The sequence below is a fragment of the Cydia fagiglandana genome, chromosome 3 (genome assembly GCF_963556715.1).
Source record: "Cydia fagiglandana chromosome 3, ilCydFagi1.1, whole genome shotgun sequence".
In the NCBI taxonomy this organism is placed as follows: domain Eukaryota; kingdom Metazoa; phylum Arthropoda; class Insecta; order Lepidoptera; family Tortricidae; genus Cydia; species Cydia fagiglandana.
The window spans coordinates 14,104,683-14,125,768 of record NC_085934.1 but is presented as its reverse complement, the minus strand read 5'-3'; the positions used below and the strand labels follow the sequence as shown (position 1 = coordinate 14,125,768).

General features: G+C 40.5%; 3 protein-coding genes and 1 long non-coding RNA gene across 4 annotated transcripts in view; 2 read left to right on the top strand and 2 right to left on the bottom strand.

The window, feature by feature from the left end:
- Positions 1-57: 57 nt before the first annotated feature.
- Positions 58-756, bottom strand: LOC134680544 (uncharacterized). Its single transcript, XM_063539659.1, has one exon. It carries the CDS (start codon positions 693-695, stop codon positions 60-62), a length of 636 nt encoding a protein of 211 aa, XP_063395729.1. The 5' UTR covers positions 696-756; the 3' UTR covers positions 58-59.
- A 914-nt stretch (positions 757-1,670) lies between these two features.
- LOC134680315 (proteoglycan 4-like) lies at positions 1,671-12,725 on the top strand (the record flags this gene model as incomplete). The annotated part of the gene is made up of 8 exons (XM_063539422.1): positions 1,671-1,957; positions 2,291-2,455; positions 3,409-3,540; positions 4,347-4,487; positions 5,263-5,373; positions 11,344-11,436; positions 12,177-12,290; positions 12,366-12,725. Coding segments are annotated over exons 1-8 (1,266 nt in total), but the record flags the coding sequence as incomplete, so codon positions are not given.
- An 8-nt stretch (positions 12,726-12,733) lies between these two features.
- LOC134680138 (uncharacterized) lies at positions 12,734-14,002 on the top strand. Its single transcript, XR_010100431.1, has 3 exons — positions 12,734-12,905; positions 13,188-13,364; positions 13,774-14,002. It is a non-coding gene; the product is annotated as an uncharacterized LOC134680138 (long non-coding RNA).
- A 3,363-nt stretch (positions 14,003-17,365) lies between these two features.
- The window catches only part of LOC134680170 (cuticlin-4), a 33,122-nt gene continuing 29,401 nt past the window's right edge, over positions 17,366-21,086 (bottom strand). Inside the window, exon 3 of the mRNA XM_063539245.1 lies at positions 17,366-19,410. Coding sequence (XP_063395315.1) covers positions 17,704-19,410 — 1,707 coding nt within the window. The 3' untranslated portion in view covers positions 17,366-17,703. The remainder of the gene's footprint in view (positions 19,411-21,086) is intronic.

Sequence of the window (21,086 nt, the reverse complement as noted above, 5' to 3'; positions counted from 1 at the left end):
ATAGGTAGGTACACATTTCTACACCAATGAACATGAATAATTCTATAGAGGTCTTTAGTTCAATATGTTTCTGTGGTAGTGCTTTTAGGAATGTTTTCACTGTCAGTGGAATTCCATACTCTGTCAAACTCCCTCTTCAAAGACTTAACGACAGATGGTTCGGAGGTGAGCAGAGTTGCGTCTCTGTTGCAGTTGACCCGCGCCGTCTCGTAGTCCAGTGATCCCATAACCGCCACAGCTCCTCTCGTCTCTGCGTCGGCGTCCACCAAAATATATTCGTGTTCTAAAGGCTCCCTTGATCTTGACGTAATAATCTTCACTTCTATCCCATGTTTAATCAGCTTCGGCATATCAAAATCTCTGTTGCTATGCACTATAAGGCGAACCTTCACTTTGTTCTTCTGTGCTCCGATGAGACACTTCGCTATAGTTTCACTCTCTAGATCGGGCAAGCACACATCGATTGAGCAGTTTGCGTGCACTATCACGTAATAAATACAGAACAGGTTGTTCAGACCAATTTGCTTCGTCTGCACTTCATCGTTGGCTCCGTACAGCAACACTTCGTTGACGGGAACATCGTGGTTTCTTCTGCTGCTGAACACGTTGCTAATTTTTAAAAGTTTAATCGCAACTCCACCTAGTAAAATAGATCCGCTGGCGCACACGGCTGTTTTCCAGTTTCGTGCATTCATTTTATTTGCTTGGTCGAAATAAAATTAATACCCAAGCGCCACCCACAACGACGCCTCTGTCAATATAATTTAGAACTACCGCTTCACAGAAAACTTTTAAGGCCAGTCCAAACGGGAAATTTATTTCGACAATCTGACTAAATTTTTTGATCAAATCGGGTGGTGCGGGCGCAACAGGCAGTTTGGCTCGATTTCCACGCAACGCAACGATGCAAGAATACCAATTTGTGACGCTTAGTATTTTCGTATAGGGGCATTTTTTTTTAATTTAGAGGGATCTAATATCACCATCCATCTAAATTTTGGTGATTAAATTGGACATTGACGCCAATTTCTTTTCTGATCAAATCGGTATATTTTATAATATAATCCCGTCTGGACAAGCCTTTACAAAAAAACTTTTATACCTACCCACTATTTATTTATGATTTTGATGACATGATGAGGCATCTATTTTTACAGTAGGTACATATGGTGCTACTTTACCGCCCTAGGGCAGGATTAAGGACTATGCGTACCTATGACAAAAAATTATAGGGCCATTATGTACTGTAAAACGTTGTACAATAGCTATATGTGCGAAATGGTAATTCGCAATTCGTATCGGTTTAAAACTCTCCCTTGGGTCGTGTTTCAATTTATCGCCACTCGTTGCGAATTTCCTACTTTTAGTACTTATCGTATTATAATGTACCTACTATAGTCACACCGTAAAAAGTCTGCAGCGATTTTGATAGCCCACGCAGTGCAAGTGTCATTTTAAATGTCAAACCTCTATGAAATTATGACGTACTTATATATAACACTTACACTGCGTGGGCTATCAAATCCGCTGCAGACTTTGTTTGGTGCGACTATAATTCCATATATGATTATATGTAGTTAAGTGCGAATGTAAAAAGTTTTCAATACTCAAACATCGTGCATCGCTTAATCTGTGCAAACTTGTCAGAAATTACAAAAAAAAACGAAAACATATGAAGGTGCCGTATTGACACTTTGTTTTTATAGGAATTTAATCATGTATTATTAAGAAAGTAACTATTGTTCCGTTCGAGTGCGTGTATGTTGTTAATTTTTGCCTCTCGACGGTTGGCATTTTGATCAGTGCGATGCCCCAGACGCGGAACCGTCGCCCGTCGAAGACAAGTGAACAGTCGAGAAAGGCCCCAGTCGATTATGTGACCAACAATGTTAGGGAAAAGGACACGCCTAAAATACCGAGACATATCCGCTACGATTTGGAAAATGCTCTATTAGGGGTAAGTGTTAAAACAGCAATTATGTCAATAATGCTTCTGAAAGTGATTGCTACAAAAGAAGTATCAGGCGCTTTGTTGTTTTGAGGATAAGAGGAAGGGGAATAATTACCTACATGTCTTTAAAAATGACTTCCGGTAAAAAGAGAAAAATGTTCCTTTTGTTGATTTTTCTACGTTATCGTAATATTTAGATGAGTTTTTTCTTTGGGTTTGATCACCTGACAAAAAGCAAGTACTTAAGTACCTACCTATTTGAGCGTAAGTAAGTAATTGTAGTTCAACATCTGTCACAAAATATTCTTAAAATACTGATGCCTTCTGTTTGTCTTTCAGCTTTGTGACGTTTGGTTCGAGGAGATAAAACCGCACCTAGTGAAGAACAAGTTGAAGCTCCACACGGGTGGAGCCCTAAACGAGGACGGGTACAGTGAGCTGGAGCCGGCGAGGGAGCCCCGGAGGGACGGCCGCGCCCAACTAGACCCAGGTGCTGCCTCTGATGTACGGGCCTACTTGCTCCGTCCGTGACGACCACCACCACTCTTGAAATTGATGAATGTTCCAATATCTGGCATATCGTAACTACTTTTGAAACAAACTCGCATCTTGTTCTGTCAATTGAAACAAAAATGTGGTAACTATGTACCTATATGGGATGCATACAGAGTTACTGCGTTTTAACTTTTGAGTGCGAGATACGAGATTTTTTCAAAGTAGTGACGATATATTAATACTCATCAGTCTGCGGCAAGTGATAAGCAGCGAACTGCTTAAACTTGTCACCTTGAACACCCGTAATATATTCATGTGTTTAAGCTCTCATCTTAGGAAATATATGTCGTTTAGTTGAGGGATTTTAAGGCGCATCACACACAGGCGGAATTTATTCAGAAATTCCGAGTCTGAATAATGACACAAAATTCAGATATTGACAGATGCCATATTGGTGCGTATTGTAATAACTATGGAACTATAGTATCTTTATGAATGGAAAAATCTCTATGGTCACGAAATAGTTTAGCAATGCTTTAGTCACTGCTAACATTAATAGGTATATTCGTAATCGTTAATAGCGCTGAGCAGTATAAATCCGCTGGGGCTTTGCGTAGGAGTTCAGCTAAGGATTGTGGTTGTAACTTGTTATTTTCCATGAATTATACTCTGTATCTTTAGGTATTTAATAAAAGTAAACAAATCATTTGTAGATTTTCGGGTAGTTATAACATTTATTGGTTAATCAACCAACCTGAATTTAACCTACATTATTTGATCATGTAATGTTTTCATCTACCCTCAACTAGGTTTAGGAGCCATTTGAGGGTATATTTTGTTTACTTTTATTTAAATACCTAAAGATACAGATTATAGCTGGATCATTCGCTCTCATGTAGTTCAAAATTATGGTCGTTAGCCTCTAAGAGCGCTTTTTGACACCTAATAATGAGGAATTTTAGACTCGCCGTCGGGCGGCGGCGATCTCCAGGGCCTACTCGCCAACGCGGCCCGGGGCATCAAAATCGCCGTGTCCCAAGCCGCCCTTGCGAACCTGCCCAACAAGTCCGACCAATCTTCATAATTTACCGCAGGTACTATTTTTACATAGCCAATTAACCACAAAATCAATCAAGCAGATAGACAGTAGCGAAAATTTGTGGTATCACTCGGAGATACCTACTACAAATAATCTAACAATAAAAATAATTAATAAACCCAAAAAAACAACATAATAATAACAGCATAGGTACTTTCAGATCCACAGCGCAGGCTTCCTCATACAGATAGCTCATCCACCTCAGGTTTCGTCAAAATAAAATGATTATTTTTACATACGTCATCCGTAACACGCATCTTCAAATTTAAAACGAAATTGGTCATTACAAAACACATATTATTATGTGTTTTGTAATGACCAATTTAAACTATAAACGTAAAGCTATACTTAAACGTAAGTATATCCTAATCCGGTAAGTACCCGGCACAAATGTTCCCAAAATACCAGCAGCGTTCCCGCGCTGAAAAATCAAATGATTTTAGTAAATTTGTTTTGCTTACAAGTGATAAACGGCGCGATTCGGGAAATGAATTAGACATTCACTAGATATGAAATAGTAAAGATATGTGACGTACCACGGCAAAAGGTACCTTATGGCGGCTGGCGCTTACGCTATTATTAACGCAGCTCCAATATTCAGCCGGGGCAATGGTTTCATATCTAATGAATATCTAATTCATTTCCCGAATCGCGCCGAAAGTAAGTATTAAGTGTGGACGTACTTACGTATCGCGTGCGATCCGAGCTACTCGAACTAACTGAATCATTCGCTTTCATGTACTTAGTTCAAAATTATGGTCGTTATTAAGTTGACACCCACCTAATAATGACGAGTTTTAGACTCGCCGTCGGCCGGCGGCGATCTCCAGAGCCTACTCGCCAACGCGGCCCGAGGCATCGAAACTATCGAAAGCGCCGTGTCCGAAGCCGCCCTTGCGAACCTACCCGACAAGTCCGACCGATCTTCGTAAATTATTGCAGGTACGTTTTGTACATAACCACAACACCAATCAGAAAGCAGATAGACAGAAGCATTAATTTGTAGTATCGTTCGAAGACAGCGATACTACAAATTTTATATTCAAGGAAAAATGGAGAAATCTACAGATTCTCGCAGGACTCAAGTCAAGGAATGGTTGCAGGTTCAAACCCGCGACCTTTGGAAATCGTCCAATCGCTCTTGACTAACTGAACTAGGAAAGCCTACCAGTGTTTCTGATAAATTCTCAATGTAACTTGAGACTAACGGCACCCGTTAAAATGGAACAGTCTTTCGGCAGATGTCGCTGGGCGCCACCCCGCCGAGGCGTGTGTATGAACCAGAGGGCGGCGAGCACCGTAGCTCAGTTGGTTATTGATGAAAAATCCATCCGTTATTCCTTTATTATAGAATTCATAACCACATAAAAACGTACCTGCATATGCTGCTATATATGGTGTTTCATAATAGCTAGTAAAAAAACGTCAACTCGCATTGTAAGGCCAGCGGATTACATAGCCACCTTACTTATTCACTTTATTCAGGCGCTTCTAAGCAAATATGGTAGTGCTACGCCGTAGCAATCGCCAGGCCTTGAAGCGACAACTTTCTAGTCGTAACGTGATTTTGATTGAACTTGCAAAGCATACCTAGTTTAATTGAATAAATTGAGTGCTATTATTTTAACAATAAAGTTAATTGTGTTCAGATTATTGTGGACACCTCGCTAGCTACTTCTGTTTATAACTGTAGGTACTTGAATATTCCATATTTTAGTTGCCCGAAGATAAGAAGATGCAGCCACCCGCTCGGAGAGTCACCGCCCGTGAACACTCACCAAGCACACTCGCTAAAAACCCATTGAACGTACACGAGTTATCAAAACAGGTAAGCAGTGCAGGTACCTTACCTAGTATACTTACATAAATACAATAAAAACTTTTTACAAAAAAAAGAAAACCGACTTCAAAAAGGATGAAATAAAATATTATCCTTTTTAAGTCTATGCGTTACCAACTGATATGTTTGAAGTCGGTGCCAAGCCAACTTTTGAAGCATACCATTATTTTAGTGCGATTCGATAAGGATGTACGTTGGATTGCCTTACAATGAACGTACTTTCTGTAGGTACAGTCGACGTTAAAAATATGTTTACACTTCTCGTCTTATTACAAAGGAGTAAGGTGCAAAAGTGTATAATACCTTTCTTTGACGTCGACTGTACCTAAGAACACACCTCAGAACACACGATCACGATCGATCTTCTTGGCACAGTCCGTACCGTATGTTTGTCGGCACGCAAGCGTGGGATTGGAACTGAAGTTATTTCCCGTCCCTTATTCAGAGGACTACATTTCAAAATATAAAACAATTCAAAGAATTTACGTTCTTGCCAAATTTCACCTAAAGCGGTTCAATTGTTTAGCCATAAAAAGGCGACAAAGAGGCAGACAGAATTACTTACACATTTATAATAGTTCTAATGGTACACTTCTAATGGGATTTATAGTCATAAAGCTGATTATTTTTGACGGGTATTCTTTACTACTTGGCTTGGCACCGACTTCAAACATATCAGTTGGTAACGCATAGACTTAAAAAGGATAATATTTTATTTCATCCTTTTTGAAGTCGGTTTTCTTTTTTTTGTAAAAAGTTTTTATTTTTCCATTTTTAGTTTTAACGCATTGTTAATAGCGCGACGCGTGAATGAAAAACAACATCATGATTAACACTAAATTCGTGTATTTACTTTAATAAATATGTAATCTGGAATTTTCTCGAGTCCGTCTGGGAAATTATAATTCCTGTCACTACACTAAATCCATCCTCCGCCCCGCCACTGACCCAATCCCTCAACCCCCCCGATCACTCAACCTCATAGCGTATCAACCCCTGATCCATGTACCCTTCGGCCCTGAACCAGCCGCCCTTCAACCACCATTACCCGACCCCTTAATCCCCGACCCCTTAACTCCTAACCCTAACCCCCGATCAGTAGCCTTACCAGCTTACCAAGAGTTTGACATTCATTTATTCGCTAGCGCGTGTGTGTAACTTACTTTCTTTGCATCTCACTCGTACTGGCATATTAGTGCGAGCGAGGTGAAAGTAAGTTACGAAGACGTTAGTGTCGCTAACTTAGCGAATATGTCAATGTCAAACTCGTGGTAAGGCTACACTTGCACTACGTCAAATTGGCGGTGTTCGGAAGCAAATGCTCGAGTTACTTTAGAAAACACCGAAATCACTTTACACGTGCCTTTAAAAACTGAGGAGTTCCCTCAATTCCTCATGGATTCCATCATCAGACCAGAACCAAAAATAATACGGAAACACCTTGGGGGCAACTCCTTCCAAACAAAAAAAGAATTACTCAAATCGGATCACAGGTGCCGGAGTAATCGCTGAACATACTGCATTTAAAAATCATCATCATTATCATCAAAACAATCATCATCATCAGGTCTACTTCATCAAAGTGATGGTTTTCGGGAGAAAATGCTCGAGTTGCTTAAGAAAATACCCAAATCACCATGCATGTGCCTTTAAAAATTGAGGAGTTCCCTCAATTCCTCATGGATCCCATCATCAGAACAGAACCAAATTAAAATGGGACCAACTCGGAGGTAGCTCCTTTCAAACAAAAAAAGAATTACTCAAATCGGACTACGGATGTCGGAGTAATCGGTGAACGTACATAGAAAAAAAAAAAAAAATAGCCACAACCGAATACAGAACCTTCTCCTTCTATGAAATGGAAGTCGGTTAAAAATAGTACTACGTATTATTGAAACTATTTGTGACGTTCCACGGGAAAAGGTACCTTATGAGGGTTTCTAGTTTCGGAGATATGAAATGTTTTGTAAAGAGGTGAAAAAATGCTCAATTTTTTTTTATTGTGTGATCTGAAACCTTAATGCGTAACGTTTGTTTACCTGTTTTTATTTTTGTTATAAGTTAGTTATAAGCCTAGTAATGTCGTCTCAGAGTTTAGTCGAAAAGGTACATTATGGAAAAAAGATTGAAAATTCCCAAAAAAACTAGTCAATACGGGAAAAGAAGTTTGGTAGAGAACTGTATTAGCATTCTGCAAAACTAATTTGATAATTTCAGTTCTGGTTGGGGCGCCTAGCAAATATTATAACCGTACATCGACCGACATTACAAATCCAAGTAGCCTGCTATTATACCAAAGTTACTCTCGTCAAGTCTTTCTTAACTAGTATAATCTTCATTTAGTTTGGTCGCATGCAATAAATCAGCCATTGGTTTGCTGAAAAATGCCAATACCCGACGCATTACCTTATGGAATATCTGAGGTCATTGAACCTCAATGCCGCTTGTCTTCAATGGCAACCAAAATATATTATTGATAAGAAATAGACGATTTATACCATCTTTACCCCAAAATATTATTAGTTTATCCTAACTGTTCCATCATCATCATGCCTCATCATGTAACTTAACCACAAGGTACCTTTTCATTACATACAAATTATTGGTCTTTTTTAAGATTATTATGACGAAGAACTAATTAAATTTGTGGCAGTTTAATGTAAATTAATATTTTCTATTCATAAAAGATAAACTTCAATGTGATTGATGTTTTGTAGTGATGTATTATTAGATTTATTTCCATAAGGTACCTTTTCGTAAATGTATGGAGCAAATACTGTAATTGTTATATAAGTTTAAAGTGGCATAAGGGGTTAAATATAGTATTTAGTTGGGGTTTTAGGATTTATTTCATTTGAATGACAGAATTTATTTCATATGTGCTCAGAAAAATTGATTGTGTGTTACATTAAAAGTAAAAATATTCAATTTTCTGATTTTATATGAAAAAGTCAGAAAATACATTTTCACCTCTAAATCGGTATTGTTTTTTGCTTAAACTGTCTCTCAGTGTCGTTTTCTAATAGATACAATTTAAATCTTGAGAGCTCATTGCAATCAATCGTGAAAATGAAATAAAACTTTATTTTCAAGAGATTGGTTAGTATACACATAAATCAGTCGATATCAAAGGTTTCTATTTGCATTACAGAACAAGTCGCAACATTTTTTTAATCTCAGATATATAAGGTATTATTATTTGTAGTCAACTATGTAACTTACTTCAGGAACATAGTTTTTTAGGCGGCTAAACTTAAAACTTCTCTATCGTAAAGTTGCTCATTTCACAACATTATTTTCAAAAAATCATATCTCTGTAACTACGCAACTTAGAAGGTTGATCTTTTGTGTTATCGATAGCTTATTTATTGTAGATTACTGGGGTATGCATAACTCCATACCCGCCATAAGGTACCTTTGCCCGTGGGACGTCACATTTATTTTATCAAGCAGAAACGTTTGCGAGCGATACTACCTAAATTTTTAACCGACTTCCAAATCTCAAAGAAGGAGGTTATCAATTCGGTTGTATGTTTTTTTTTATTTTAATTTTTTTTATTTTTTATGTTTGTTACTCCATATCTCCGTCATTACTGGACCGATTTTGAAAATTATTTTTTTGATTGTATGTATATGCATACAGATTGGTCCCGTTTTTGTCAAAGCCCAGTTCTGATGATGGGATCCATGAGGAATCGAGGCAACTCCTCAAATCTTTAAGGCATACATATAATGATTTTTGGGTTTTTATCAACAAATGAAGCATATACATCCAATAAAGTGACATTTGATGAAGTGGAACTGCTGATGATGATCAGAACGGAACTCTTCAACGACGCATAGTTCACGTTTGGCGATTTGTCGTCTTCGTTATTATGTTTATTAAGCAAGTTAAGATTTTAAGCCACATTTTTGTCAAGCTCGAGTTCTGATGTTGGGATCCATGAGGAATCGAGGGAACTCCTCAAATCTTAAAGGCATGCGTATAGAGATTTTGGTATTTTCATCAGAAAATCAAGCATTTTCATTAAAAACTGTCGCATTTGATGAAGTGGAACTGCTGATGATGATCAGAACAGAACTCTTCAACGACGCATAGTACACGTTTGGTGATTTTTCCTCTTCATTATGTTTGTTAAGCAAGTTAAGTTTTTAAGCCACATTTTTGTCAAGCTCAAGTTCTGATGATGGGATCCATAACGAATCGAGGGATCTCCTCAAATATTAAAGGCATAAGTATAGATTTTTTTGTATTTTCATTATAAACTCAAGCATTTACATTAAAAACTGTCGCATTTGATGAAGTGGAACAGCTGATGATGACCAGAACAGAACTCTTCAACGGCGCATAGTACACGTTTGGTGATTTCGAATTTCGATTTTGACTTGGACTGCGACCCGGAATCGGACCCAGAACCGGACTCATACCCGGATCCGATTCGGACCCGGACCCGGATCTGGACTCGGACCCGGACCCGGACCTGGACTCGGACCCGGATTCGGACCCGGACTTGGACCCGGACTCGGACCCAGATCGGACCCGGATTTGGGCCCGGACTCGGACCCGAACTCGGACCCGGACTCGGACACGGACTCGGACCCGGACTCGGACCCAAAACCGGACTCATACCCGGATCCGGTCCGGATCCGGACCCGGACCCGGACCTGGAGTCAGACCCGGATTCGGATCTGGACTCGGACCCGGAATCGGACCCGGACTCGGACTCGGACCCGGACTCGGACACGGACTCGGACACGGACTCGGACTCGGACCCGGACCCGGACCCGGACTCGGACTCGGACCCGGACCCGGACTCGGACCCGGACTCAGACCCGGACCTTGACCCAGAAAACCACTATGATACCTTAACTAAATAAACCACTATGATTACCTACCATAAAATGTAGGATGATGCCCATCTTACTAGCCCCACCCGCTCAAACCCCCATACACCGCACCGCATGTGCCGTTAAGTGGGTTAGGTTAGGTTTGAACTGCGATCCTCACAGAACCAAACAAGGGTTAGGTTAGGTTAGAACTGCGAGCCTTACAGAAACGAAATGCTACTTGAAAAGTGGGTTTGATTAGGTTCGAACTGCGATCCTCACAGAACCAAACTGCTATCAGAGGAGTGGACTGGGTTAGGCTAGAACTAAGACCCTTACAGAAGCGAAATGCTAGTAGAAAAGTGGGTGGTTTTACCTCCTTTTCTACATAGCGCACCATCGACAATGATCTTTTCACCGGCCCCCATAGAAGTCGTTTTTTTTTCTTAAAAATTATATTTAATTAAGGCCACCCTAAGGCGTTTAAGCAATAAGGGAATTTACTCTCGACTGTCGACTGGACAAAAAACGGTTTTGGACAGAGTAGCGGCTGTCTTTGGTGTCGGAGGCCAAAATCCACCAGGCCGTTGCGCTACAGCAGTAAGTAAGTACTATTATCTATACCGGTATCGTCTTGGGTCATCCCATTAGTTATTCGTCAAGTTATTAAATTAGTCCTATTCAGCTTTCGTCACCCATTCTACATTCGTCACAATCGTCCGTGGCTTTCAATGTAGAATGCGTGACGAAAGCAGAATAGAACTAATTTAAGAACTTGACGAAAAACGAATGGGACAACCCAAGACGATACCTCTATACCTATGTATGGGCTTAATTTTATGGTAGGTACTTCTTCTTATTAGTTTATAAATATGGAGCATTCCACGGGCTGTCCCGTACAAACGCATTTTATTTCCTGTGTTGTGACTTTTTTTCTCGGCATTTAAAGCAGGTGATTATTTTTCTGTGCATATTTTTGATCATTTGTCATAGAAAAGGAAACTCTTATACTTGCAAATGTTCAGAAATTCGCGTTTGTACGGGACAGACGGTAGACAATTTCATGGAATGCTCCATATCTTTGTAATTTCATACGGCTCTTTTGGATTAATCGGTGTCTAGTGGAAGCAGCCTCTCATTCAGAAAACGCCCCTGCAGAGACCGCCACCGCCGACACAAACCGGCAAAACCCATCAACGGACCGTGCCAAATTCATCGAAACGGGTATGGTATTTACCAAATTACAGGCATATTTATTTATAGCTAGTATCAAATAGAAATGATCTGTTAGGTTAGGTTAGTGACATTCCTTCAACGGGAATAATTTACTTCCTATCTAGTTAGTTATTTTTACATTATCATACTTGTGTTAGATGCAGTCTCCTAAGTTCATTTTCAAAAAGTAGCACGGGATTAAATAGGTAGTACCTACTCAACTTTAATCGGATTTTTCCAAAAGAAGATTTTCTTAATTGAAGGGATGTTTACAAAAACAACATAGGTACCTAACTGCTTAGAGCGGTTGACACTTTTTTAAGAATATTGTTAATCGTTTCAGGTGTCAACCAGTGTAGTCAGTTATGTTGTTTTTGTAAACATCCCTTCAATTCCATTGATTAAATTGTATGTTGTCTTTTTAGAGTTTCTTGATCTAATAACCGATTTTTTTATTCTGTTTAAATATTTGAACTGATTGAAAGGTCTAGTAGTTTGGATTAAGATAAGATGAAGAGGACCATAAGAATTCGTTGAAACTATATAATTAATTAGTACCTACTATCTTTTTGGACAAATTGTGTGTATGATAATTACATAATAATATAGGTACATAAACAATACAATACAAATCCTCTTTATTGTACATTCTCAGAATAAATGTACACGAAGACAGAGGTAAACAACAGACAGCGATCTCTTCAAGTCAACCTTTAGGTAGTGGATAAACAATTGCATATTATTTATAGATGCTGGAAGATATGGGGATGCGACCACGTGGCCGGAGGGTGCTTACGCCTTTACCTTCACCATCACAGTCTATTACATTATATCCACAAAATGTCCCGAATAATCAAAAAAAGGTATGGATAGTATATACAGAAACTCGAATGATGGATGTTCAACCATGATTAATGCTAACTTAAATATTTTTTTAGAAAGCGAGGAGCAATCGAAAAAGAAGAAAACGTGCGAGAACACACAGAAAGACGCAGATTTCTTCAGCATCAGTCCCACCTCTAAAGCGTGTTGCGCGTCCGTGTTGCACCGCCTGCGCCTTAGCTAAGGCCCAAATTATCCCCATCCCTCAACTTCCTGTTGCTAAGTTTACTCCATCGAAACCGCCTTCTAACAACAAGGCTGCTAATTTTCCCGCGCCCGAATTTAAATTCCCACATAAATTTCCCACGCGAGATTGTGTTTTCACCGACTTACCCTTCTATGCCACAAGCATCTCACCAGCCGGCGACATAGCACCGTCTCTGGTTGCTGAACATTCCTCTTCTGCCTCGAAATTTTCGACTGCGATATGTCCATCTCGTTTTAGGAAAAAGTCTCCTTTCTCGCTTCCTGGTGCTCGTTTATTACCACCTCCGCTCCGCGATAAATGTCTCGCGCCCCCCAAACATCCTATTGCATTGCCACGAGAAAGTCATCCTGTCTCAAGACCTTTAACACCGGCACCTTCTATTGACGAGGTACCTACTTATCATGTAATGATTATCGTTTATCATACTAATATTTGAGTGACCGGTCGTTAGTGATTATGACGATTTTTCTCAAAAAATTACTCAAAAGTATGCTAACCACGTCATGATCTGCAGAGACTGCACGATCCCACAGTCAAACCGTGTAAACTGTTTTGTGGGACATTGTATCTGTATAAGCTGTATACTTTTATGTTAATAAATAAATAAATAAAATAAAAATAAATTTTTGTAGAGTCAAATACCTATTGATTCAGGTTTATGTTTCCGCAGACGTGGTTCCGTCGAGTTCTTAAGGAATATACGAGATCCCAAAATGAAACAAAACCACCACTATCACCAATAAAGGAGCCCACACCGTCGCTTCATGATACAAAATCCAGCAGGAGTACCTCCATTCAAAAGGAAAACCAATTGCTATTGGAAGATAATAGGTCGTTATTCTCTAAGGTAGCTAAGCATTATTTACTCATAATTAGCACGACTATGTTATTATTTTTTATTTTTGCTATATTGAGTAAGAACAGTGTACATACAGTCGACGTCAAAGATATATGTTACGCATTTCGCCACCTCACGTTACACTTTTGCACCTTACTCCTTTGTAATAAACATATCTTTAAGATCAGTTCTCTCTTTGAGTTTCAAAATCTGATTTCGTGAAATTTTGTATCTTCACCAATTCTTGGAACCAGGTTTCCAAGGACGAAGAAGGAAGGAATACAGGAGGAAGGGGTCCTCCTTTATTAAGCCGTGTGGACGTGAAAATCGATTGTAGATACGGTCGATTCATGCAGTAAAAGTGTAGTCAATGTCTTATAGGAATTAATTACAGGTAGGTATTCGTTATTTGTTCCAGGATTTAGTAGATTTAATAGGACATAAGTATGACGAGAGATTGAGAGTGCTGTATGAGACTCCATGCCGACAGAATTCGCAACCATCAGCATTGGGTTTGGTGGGGTCTCGGAAAGAAATAATAAAATCCACACCGAAGAAAATGCCGTGGAAGTAAGGTTCGTGTACTAAAGGGTGGCTGTAATTAAGCAAGTTTGTCTATCTGTAACCCTACATAGTGTCCAAACTAATCAATTTTATTATTGGTGTCCGTAAATTAGACACAAAGTTTAACTTGTAGACCAGGTACACCAATTCTCCACACGTTGTGTTCGTATAGGTCCATTAAAGTCGTACCTACCTATTCGTACTTATACCGATAGTACCTAAAGGTGCGCAACAGAATCACGTTTGTTTAAAAAGAAAATATAAACCGGGAAGGTGCTTACCTATAGTATTTATATTCAATTTTATTTTGTTCTTAAGTATTCTAAAATATTATTAATAATACATGTAAAATATGTAATAAATTAAATAATCTACTCCCCGTATTTCATTAAACACTGAAATTAAATACAATTATAGATCTGTCAGTCTTCTGACTGGCGTCGGTGACGCGAACTATATTTTAACTAAAACGCGGGAACTCCATTATTGTATTTCTTTGTGTGATACTTATTTAACACAATGTATCTATTTCATTTCTCACACTTTTGCTCCATTATATCCACGCACGTTTTCAGATACGTTACATTTTATAGGTAGGTACTTATTGTAGTTGGCACGGACATGCTGCATCACAAATATTAAATCATCGAGCTGTTTTGTTGGTTATTGACATGAGATCAAGGATACCGCGGCTATCATGGCTACCTGTCAAGTCGTAGGTCGCGGAATTAGCATACCCCGTCTCTCTTGCACTCGGAGTAAATAACAACTAGTTTTTAACCGACTTCCAAATCCCAAAGGAGGAGGTTATCAATTCGGTTGTATGTTTTTTTTTTTATTTTATTTTTTATTTTTTTTATTTTTTTTATGTTTGTTACTCCATATCTCCGTCATTACTGGACCGATTTTGAAAATTATTTTTTTGATTGTATGTATATGCATACAGATTGGTCCCGTTTTTGTCAAAATCCAGTTCTGATGATGGGATCTATGAGGAATCGACGGAACTCCTCAAATCTTAAAGGCATACATATGGTGATTTTTGTGTTTTTATCAACAAATCAAGCATATACATTCAAAAACGTGACATTTGATGAAGTGGAACTGCTGATGATGATCAGAACGGAACTCTTCAACGACGCATAGTTCACGTTTGGCGATTTGTCCTCTTCGTTATGTTTGTTAAGCAAGTTAAGTTTTTAAGCCACATTTTTGTCAAGCATGAGTTCTGATGATGGGATCCATGAGGAATCAAGGGAACTCCTCAAATCTTAAAGGCATGCGTATAGAGATTCTTGTATTTTCATCAGAAAATCAAGCATTTTCAGTAAAAACTGTCGCATTTGATGAAGTGGAACTGCTGATGATGATCAGAATGGAACTCTTCAACGACATATAGTTCACGTTTGGCGATTTGTCCTCTTCGTTATGTTTGTTAAGCAAGTTTAGTTTTTAAGCCACATTTCTGTCAAGCTCGAGTTCTAATGATGAGATCCATAAGGAATCGAGGGAACTCCTCAAATTTTAAAGGCATGCGTATAGAGATTCTTGTATTTTCATCAGAAAATCAAGCATTTTCAGTAAAAACTGTCGCATTTGATGAAGTGGAACTGCTGATGATGATCAGAATGGAACTCTTCAACGACACATAGTTCACGTTTGGCGATTTGTCCTCTTCGTTATGTGTGCTAAGCAAGTTTAGTTTTTAAGCCACATTTCTGTCAAGCTCGAGTTCTAATGATGAGATCCATAAGGAATCGAGGGAACTCCTCAAATTTTAAAGGCATGCGTATAGAGATTCTTGTATTTTCATCAGAAAATCAAGCATTTACATTAAAAACTGTCGCATTTGGTGAAGTGGAACTGCTGATGATGATCAGAACAGAACTCTTCAACGACGCATAGTACACGTTTGGTGATTTCGAATTTCGATTTTAACTTAGACTGGGACCCGGACTCGTACCCGGATCCGGTTCGGACCCGGACCTGGGCTCGGACTCGGACTCGGACCTGGACCCGGACTCGGACGCGGACTCGGACCCGGACTCGGACCCGGACCCGGACTCGGACCGGGACTCGGACCCGGACTCAGAGATCTGGACCTTGACCCGGAAAACCACTATGATACCTAAACTAAATAAACCGCTATGATTACCTACCATAAAATGTAGGTATAAAGTATGATGATGCCAAACCCCTCCCGCTCAAACCCCCGTACACCGCACCGCATGCGCCGTTAAGTGGGTTAGGTTAGGTTTGAACTGCGATCCTCACAGAATCGAACAAAAGTGGGTTAGGTTTGGTTAGAACTGCGAGCCTTACAGAAACGAAATGCTACTAGAAAAGTGGGTCTGATTAGGTTCGAACTGCGATCCTCACAGAACCGAACTGCTATCAGAGAAGTGTGGGTTAGGTTAGGCTAGAACTACGACCCTTACGGAAACGAAATGCTACTAGAAAGTACTGGTTTTACCTCCTTTTCTACATAGTGCACCATCTACCATAATCTTTCACCGGGCCCCATAGAAGTCAGTTTTTTTTTCTTAAAAATTATATATAACTTCCTTGACCGGCAGCCGCGATCTTTTGCAGAGGGGCCATTGTTAGGTATTTATTCCGAGCTTGCTTTTGCATATTAAGTACTGGCTGTTGCCTATGACTTCGTTCTCGTGGATTTTTTTCCAGAATTAATTTTTTTTTCACTTTCAACCCCTTTTTCACCACCTTGGGGGATGAATTTTCAAAAACGCTGAAATTAGTTTTCTATTCTATAAAGACTATAAAGTACCTATTTACAAAGTTTCAAGTTCCTATCTTAATAATTATTTTATTTTATTTTTAATTTTCGAAGCGATTACTTCCGAAAATATTTACTTAATCAAAAAATGGTTCTTGTTGACTCCTGTTGCTTGAAAGTGAGACTTCAAAAGACCTACCATCATAGCGTAGGCCCTAAAGATTTTCTAGTTTTTATTTGACTTAAGGAATCCACAGATTACCAGTTCGCCGGACGATATTAGCTTGTCAGTTGTTCGGAACTGTGTTGTTGTTGTGTTACGTTTAACCAAAGATATATTGATTGAGTAAGATGGGTAAAATCTAAGACAATTTTGTGCTTCGAATTTGACAGGTAAACGAGATGGCGCTGTACAGCTCCATACATTTTGCGGTAACTCTGATTGTCAAAAGTTGACGTTTGACAATTAAGTGACCGCAAAATATATGGCGGAGTACAGCGCCATCTGTTTTGGTTGTCAAACTAAGGGGCACGTTTTTTTCTTAGACTTTACCTCTCTATTACAATATATTCTCTTTGGTTTAACTGACAGGCTGATATCGATATCGTCTGGCGATCTGGTAATCTGTGGGCTCCTTTAGTTTTTGTTGGCGCCATTGAACGGGGTACAGGGTAGGTGCAATGAACGTTTAGTAAAATGTGAAACAAATTTTAACTTTCCACACGACACTTTAATTGGTATACAACTTAAGGACTACCTATTTTCCTTACTTACGACTCTTTACAAAATTACAACAGACGTATCGACTATAGGTATAAGGCAGTACAGAGTGCGTTTCACACGAATAAAATAATTTACAAAACAGGCGAACAAAGACATCACGCTCATTAAATAACTAAATAAATAAGTCACACGTCACCGGGCTTCGATCGCGACCGCGACAGCCGCGGCGCCGTCCGGCCGGGGCCGAAGCACGCACGCTCTTTGGATCCGAGAAGAGTTTATGGAACGTCCTCGCGTCACACACACACCGACACACTGACCACCTAGTTGGCGTGCTTCACGTAATCCGTCTCGTAGTACGCGGCGGCGCCGTGCGCGCCCTTCCGATCTAGCGCGCGCACGCGCACGAACAGGAAGGCGGCCACCAGCGACGCCACCACCAACACCAGCAGCAACATCACCAGCCCCGCCACAAACGACGGAACCGACATACAGATCGTCTCCGGATCGCTCGCGGGAGATTGAATAACTACTGTTTCGTTACCCGCTGCGTTATTCAATGCGAAATTAACGTCACCCGGTGCTACAACCTGAATTGTACGACTAGTGTTTACATCTGTCATTTCTTGAGCGTCACGCTTGTAAATGCGTGAATGCGTTGATGTTTCTCTCCGCCGCCTCGCGCCCGCCAATCTTTCTGGCAAATCTTCTACTGATCGTGGTCGTCCCCCTAGAGTTGCGAGATTACCATGGGCCTCGTCTTTCCTCTTGACTGTGTTGTATACGCCGCGACGGCCCGGTGGTGGCGGGGGTGGTAGATTCACTTCGTCTTCATCTCGCGACGGCGCAGGGGAAGATGGGCTAGGTGCATTAGGTGTAGAGGAGACTTGTGCCTGAGGGGGTGGAACAGCATCGTCACGTTTTTCTGAGAAGGAGCCGGTTGCGTCTGCGGGGTGTCGTGGGTCGGGGAACGCCGGGGGTACTCCGTACTCGCCGTGCGGCGACGGTGGTGGAGGTCCATATTCAGCATGAGGCGAGTTTGGCGCTCCGTATTCCCCAGCGCTGAGAGAGTTGCCACCTAGTAGTGGTACACCATAATCAGCTCCAAGACCACCACATTTAGGTTCAGGGCAGTTGTACCTACATACCTGGATGACACACTGGAAGTGTACGTTCATTGAATCTGGGAATTTAAATGCTTGGAAGTACGCGAAGGATACGACTGATGCTGACGGTCCAAAGTTCTTTATTTTTTGGAATTTGCTCATTATTTTAGGTCTCACTACGCAGCCGTATTGATCTACAAGTTGTATAGGTGCTCGCTTGCCGTCGTGCGCGACACAGTTTCGTACAAGCATGTCGAATTTGTTTTCGTCGTCTTTTATTGCCAGCACCATCGTCATCGTTTGTCCTATTTTCACTATGCCTGACACTTCGGAAGCCCAGGGTCCTTTGCCGACTTGTATCTGCATCCAGCACTGCAGGTTGTCGCCAAGAAAGTTCGCCGTGACTGCGTGCAACATATCCACTTGGAAGGGTCTGAATGTGACTGCTTTTTCATAGAAGTCATACCAGGTGCATCGTAATTTTCTTGCCTGATCCCAAACTTCTTGGACATAGGGATCGTACTGGACAATGATCGTATTTTCAACGTAGGATCCGCTCGGAGTCGGACTTCCGTAAGTAGCAACATTATGGTTTGCAGAACTAGACATGCCACAGCTGTTCAAGAAGATTTCAAACGTGGCACTGAGGTGTCCTGTGCCAGGTTTTAGATGCATACAACTAGGGTCGCTATAAAAACCTTTAGAGAAAATCATCCCGTAGAATGGACGATCGAACTCAATATTAACGCGCATGTGGGTTTTTTCGCACTGCACTTGCAAATGTTTGATCTTGGGGCTATCCGGCGTCGCTAAGGGCCACGGGTCGTCTGAGTGTGACGGGGGTAGAGGCGGGCCATAGCCACCGCCCGCGCGGTGCTCCAGCGGCAATGAGGCAGAGTCCACCGCTGTTTCGCATCTTGCATCCTGAAATTAAGAGAAATTGAAAGTGTTAAATTTACGTTTCTAAAAACAATACTTATATAAAATAAATGAGGAGTAGTTTTATATGGTTTGATTGTGGTAATTGCATTGGCAGAGCACATTCCGCGGGCGCGTTGTCGTCGCAGTCTAGTTGCGCCACGCGACGCGTGCGCGGGCGCTCGTCCCGCGAGCGACGGCGTTCTTTCCGACTTTCTACACTGATGGATAGCTCGCGGGACCAATTATAATATTAATCAAAGCAATCATACTACTTAGATGAGTTCCGAAGATGCTTTCACGATATTTGCCGTATTGTTCCACGTTTGAGCTCCTGTTTGCAGCTGCAAGAAGCTATATTGTCATTCTAAGAATTTTTATGCAACGGAGTTACTGTTTAACAGGACACAGCTGAGGCTGTAGGTTTCGACTAGCTTTTCTATTTCGAGAGAACAGGCTCTAGGTTGCATTAAGCGTTTTAAGGCCTTAATTCTAGTATGTGGAAGTGGAGATGTATATGGGGCGAGAGCTGGGTGCTGGCTTGACCGGCGCACAAGAATAGCTACCAGCGCTGGCGGCGGCTGGGCGCGGGCGATGCGTACGCTCGCGTTTTCTAAACCGGTTAGAAATTGCCTACTGCATGATCGAGATTGTCAGTTGCGGAAGAAAACACCGGACCTATAAAACATGCGCGGCTCTTTAACAACTAGAGCTTTCTTTGACAGCCCTCAAGTACAGGCTCATAATATTTAAGGGCTTTCACTTCCGATCGAAGGTTGTCGGATATTTAGTGCCCGCGCTGTGTGACTATCACAAGTGAAGTATCACTTAAATGGATTATTAACTAGTACCTAAGAGCTTATGATGCAATTAACATCTCGTAACTCGTAATTACGCTATCAATTATCAAAATGTTGTAAAAAAGGATCAACAAGAGTATGTTGATAAAAATGATATATAATTTATAGCCGGTTACTTTTAAAGTAACACTTAGGCTGAAGTTCTAACTGTAAAGCGTTATTATTGAGAACGACATAAAAATGTATGATTGAATATCGTCATTTATTATATAGACTTTATATTTATAGTCTTCCATTTTTATAGCAAATCATGATTTTATATTAGTAATCGTTAGCTTTGCCACAATATCTCTTAACGCATTTAATCTGAATAATTATTTATCTTAGATAAACCCGTGTAGCATGAGAGCAGTTATCATGTTAATCGCAATAGATGGGAGTAATTAGTGGGCTCGCGCGGGACAGGTGCGCGCGCGGCGACGCGCCGAGCAGCGCCGCCGCGCAGGTGAAAGTACGAGATCCGCCGCAAACCACATCCGCTTCCCCCAAACGTGAGCTTCATTTGGCAAATAGCGGCAGGTATTTATATGATTCAACCTTTAGATATCAGGGTTTGGCTCATTAGCTGTTTGTGGGAAACGGAATTTTGTGTAGGTTCACGTTATATTTCTTTATAACCTCATTAAATGTTTTTAGTATTAGATTAGCCACACCACAGCACAGTCTTAACTGCTTATATAGTCTTGTGGTGCTATTGTACAGTCAGATATGCCAAATGATAAATATGTGGCTATTGCAGTAAAAATCTTTATTGTTGTTGTTGATTTGTCGCAACTTTTCTACCTACTACTTATTTAAATATTATTTTAATGTTGTCACTGC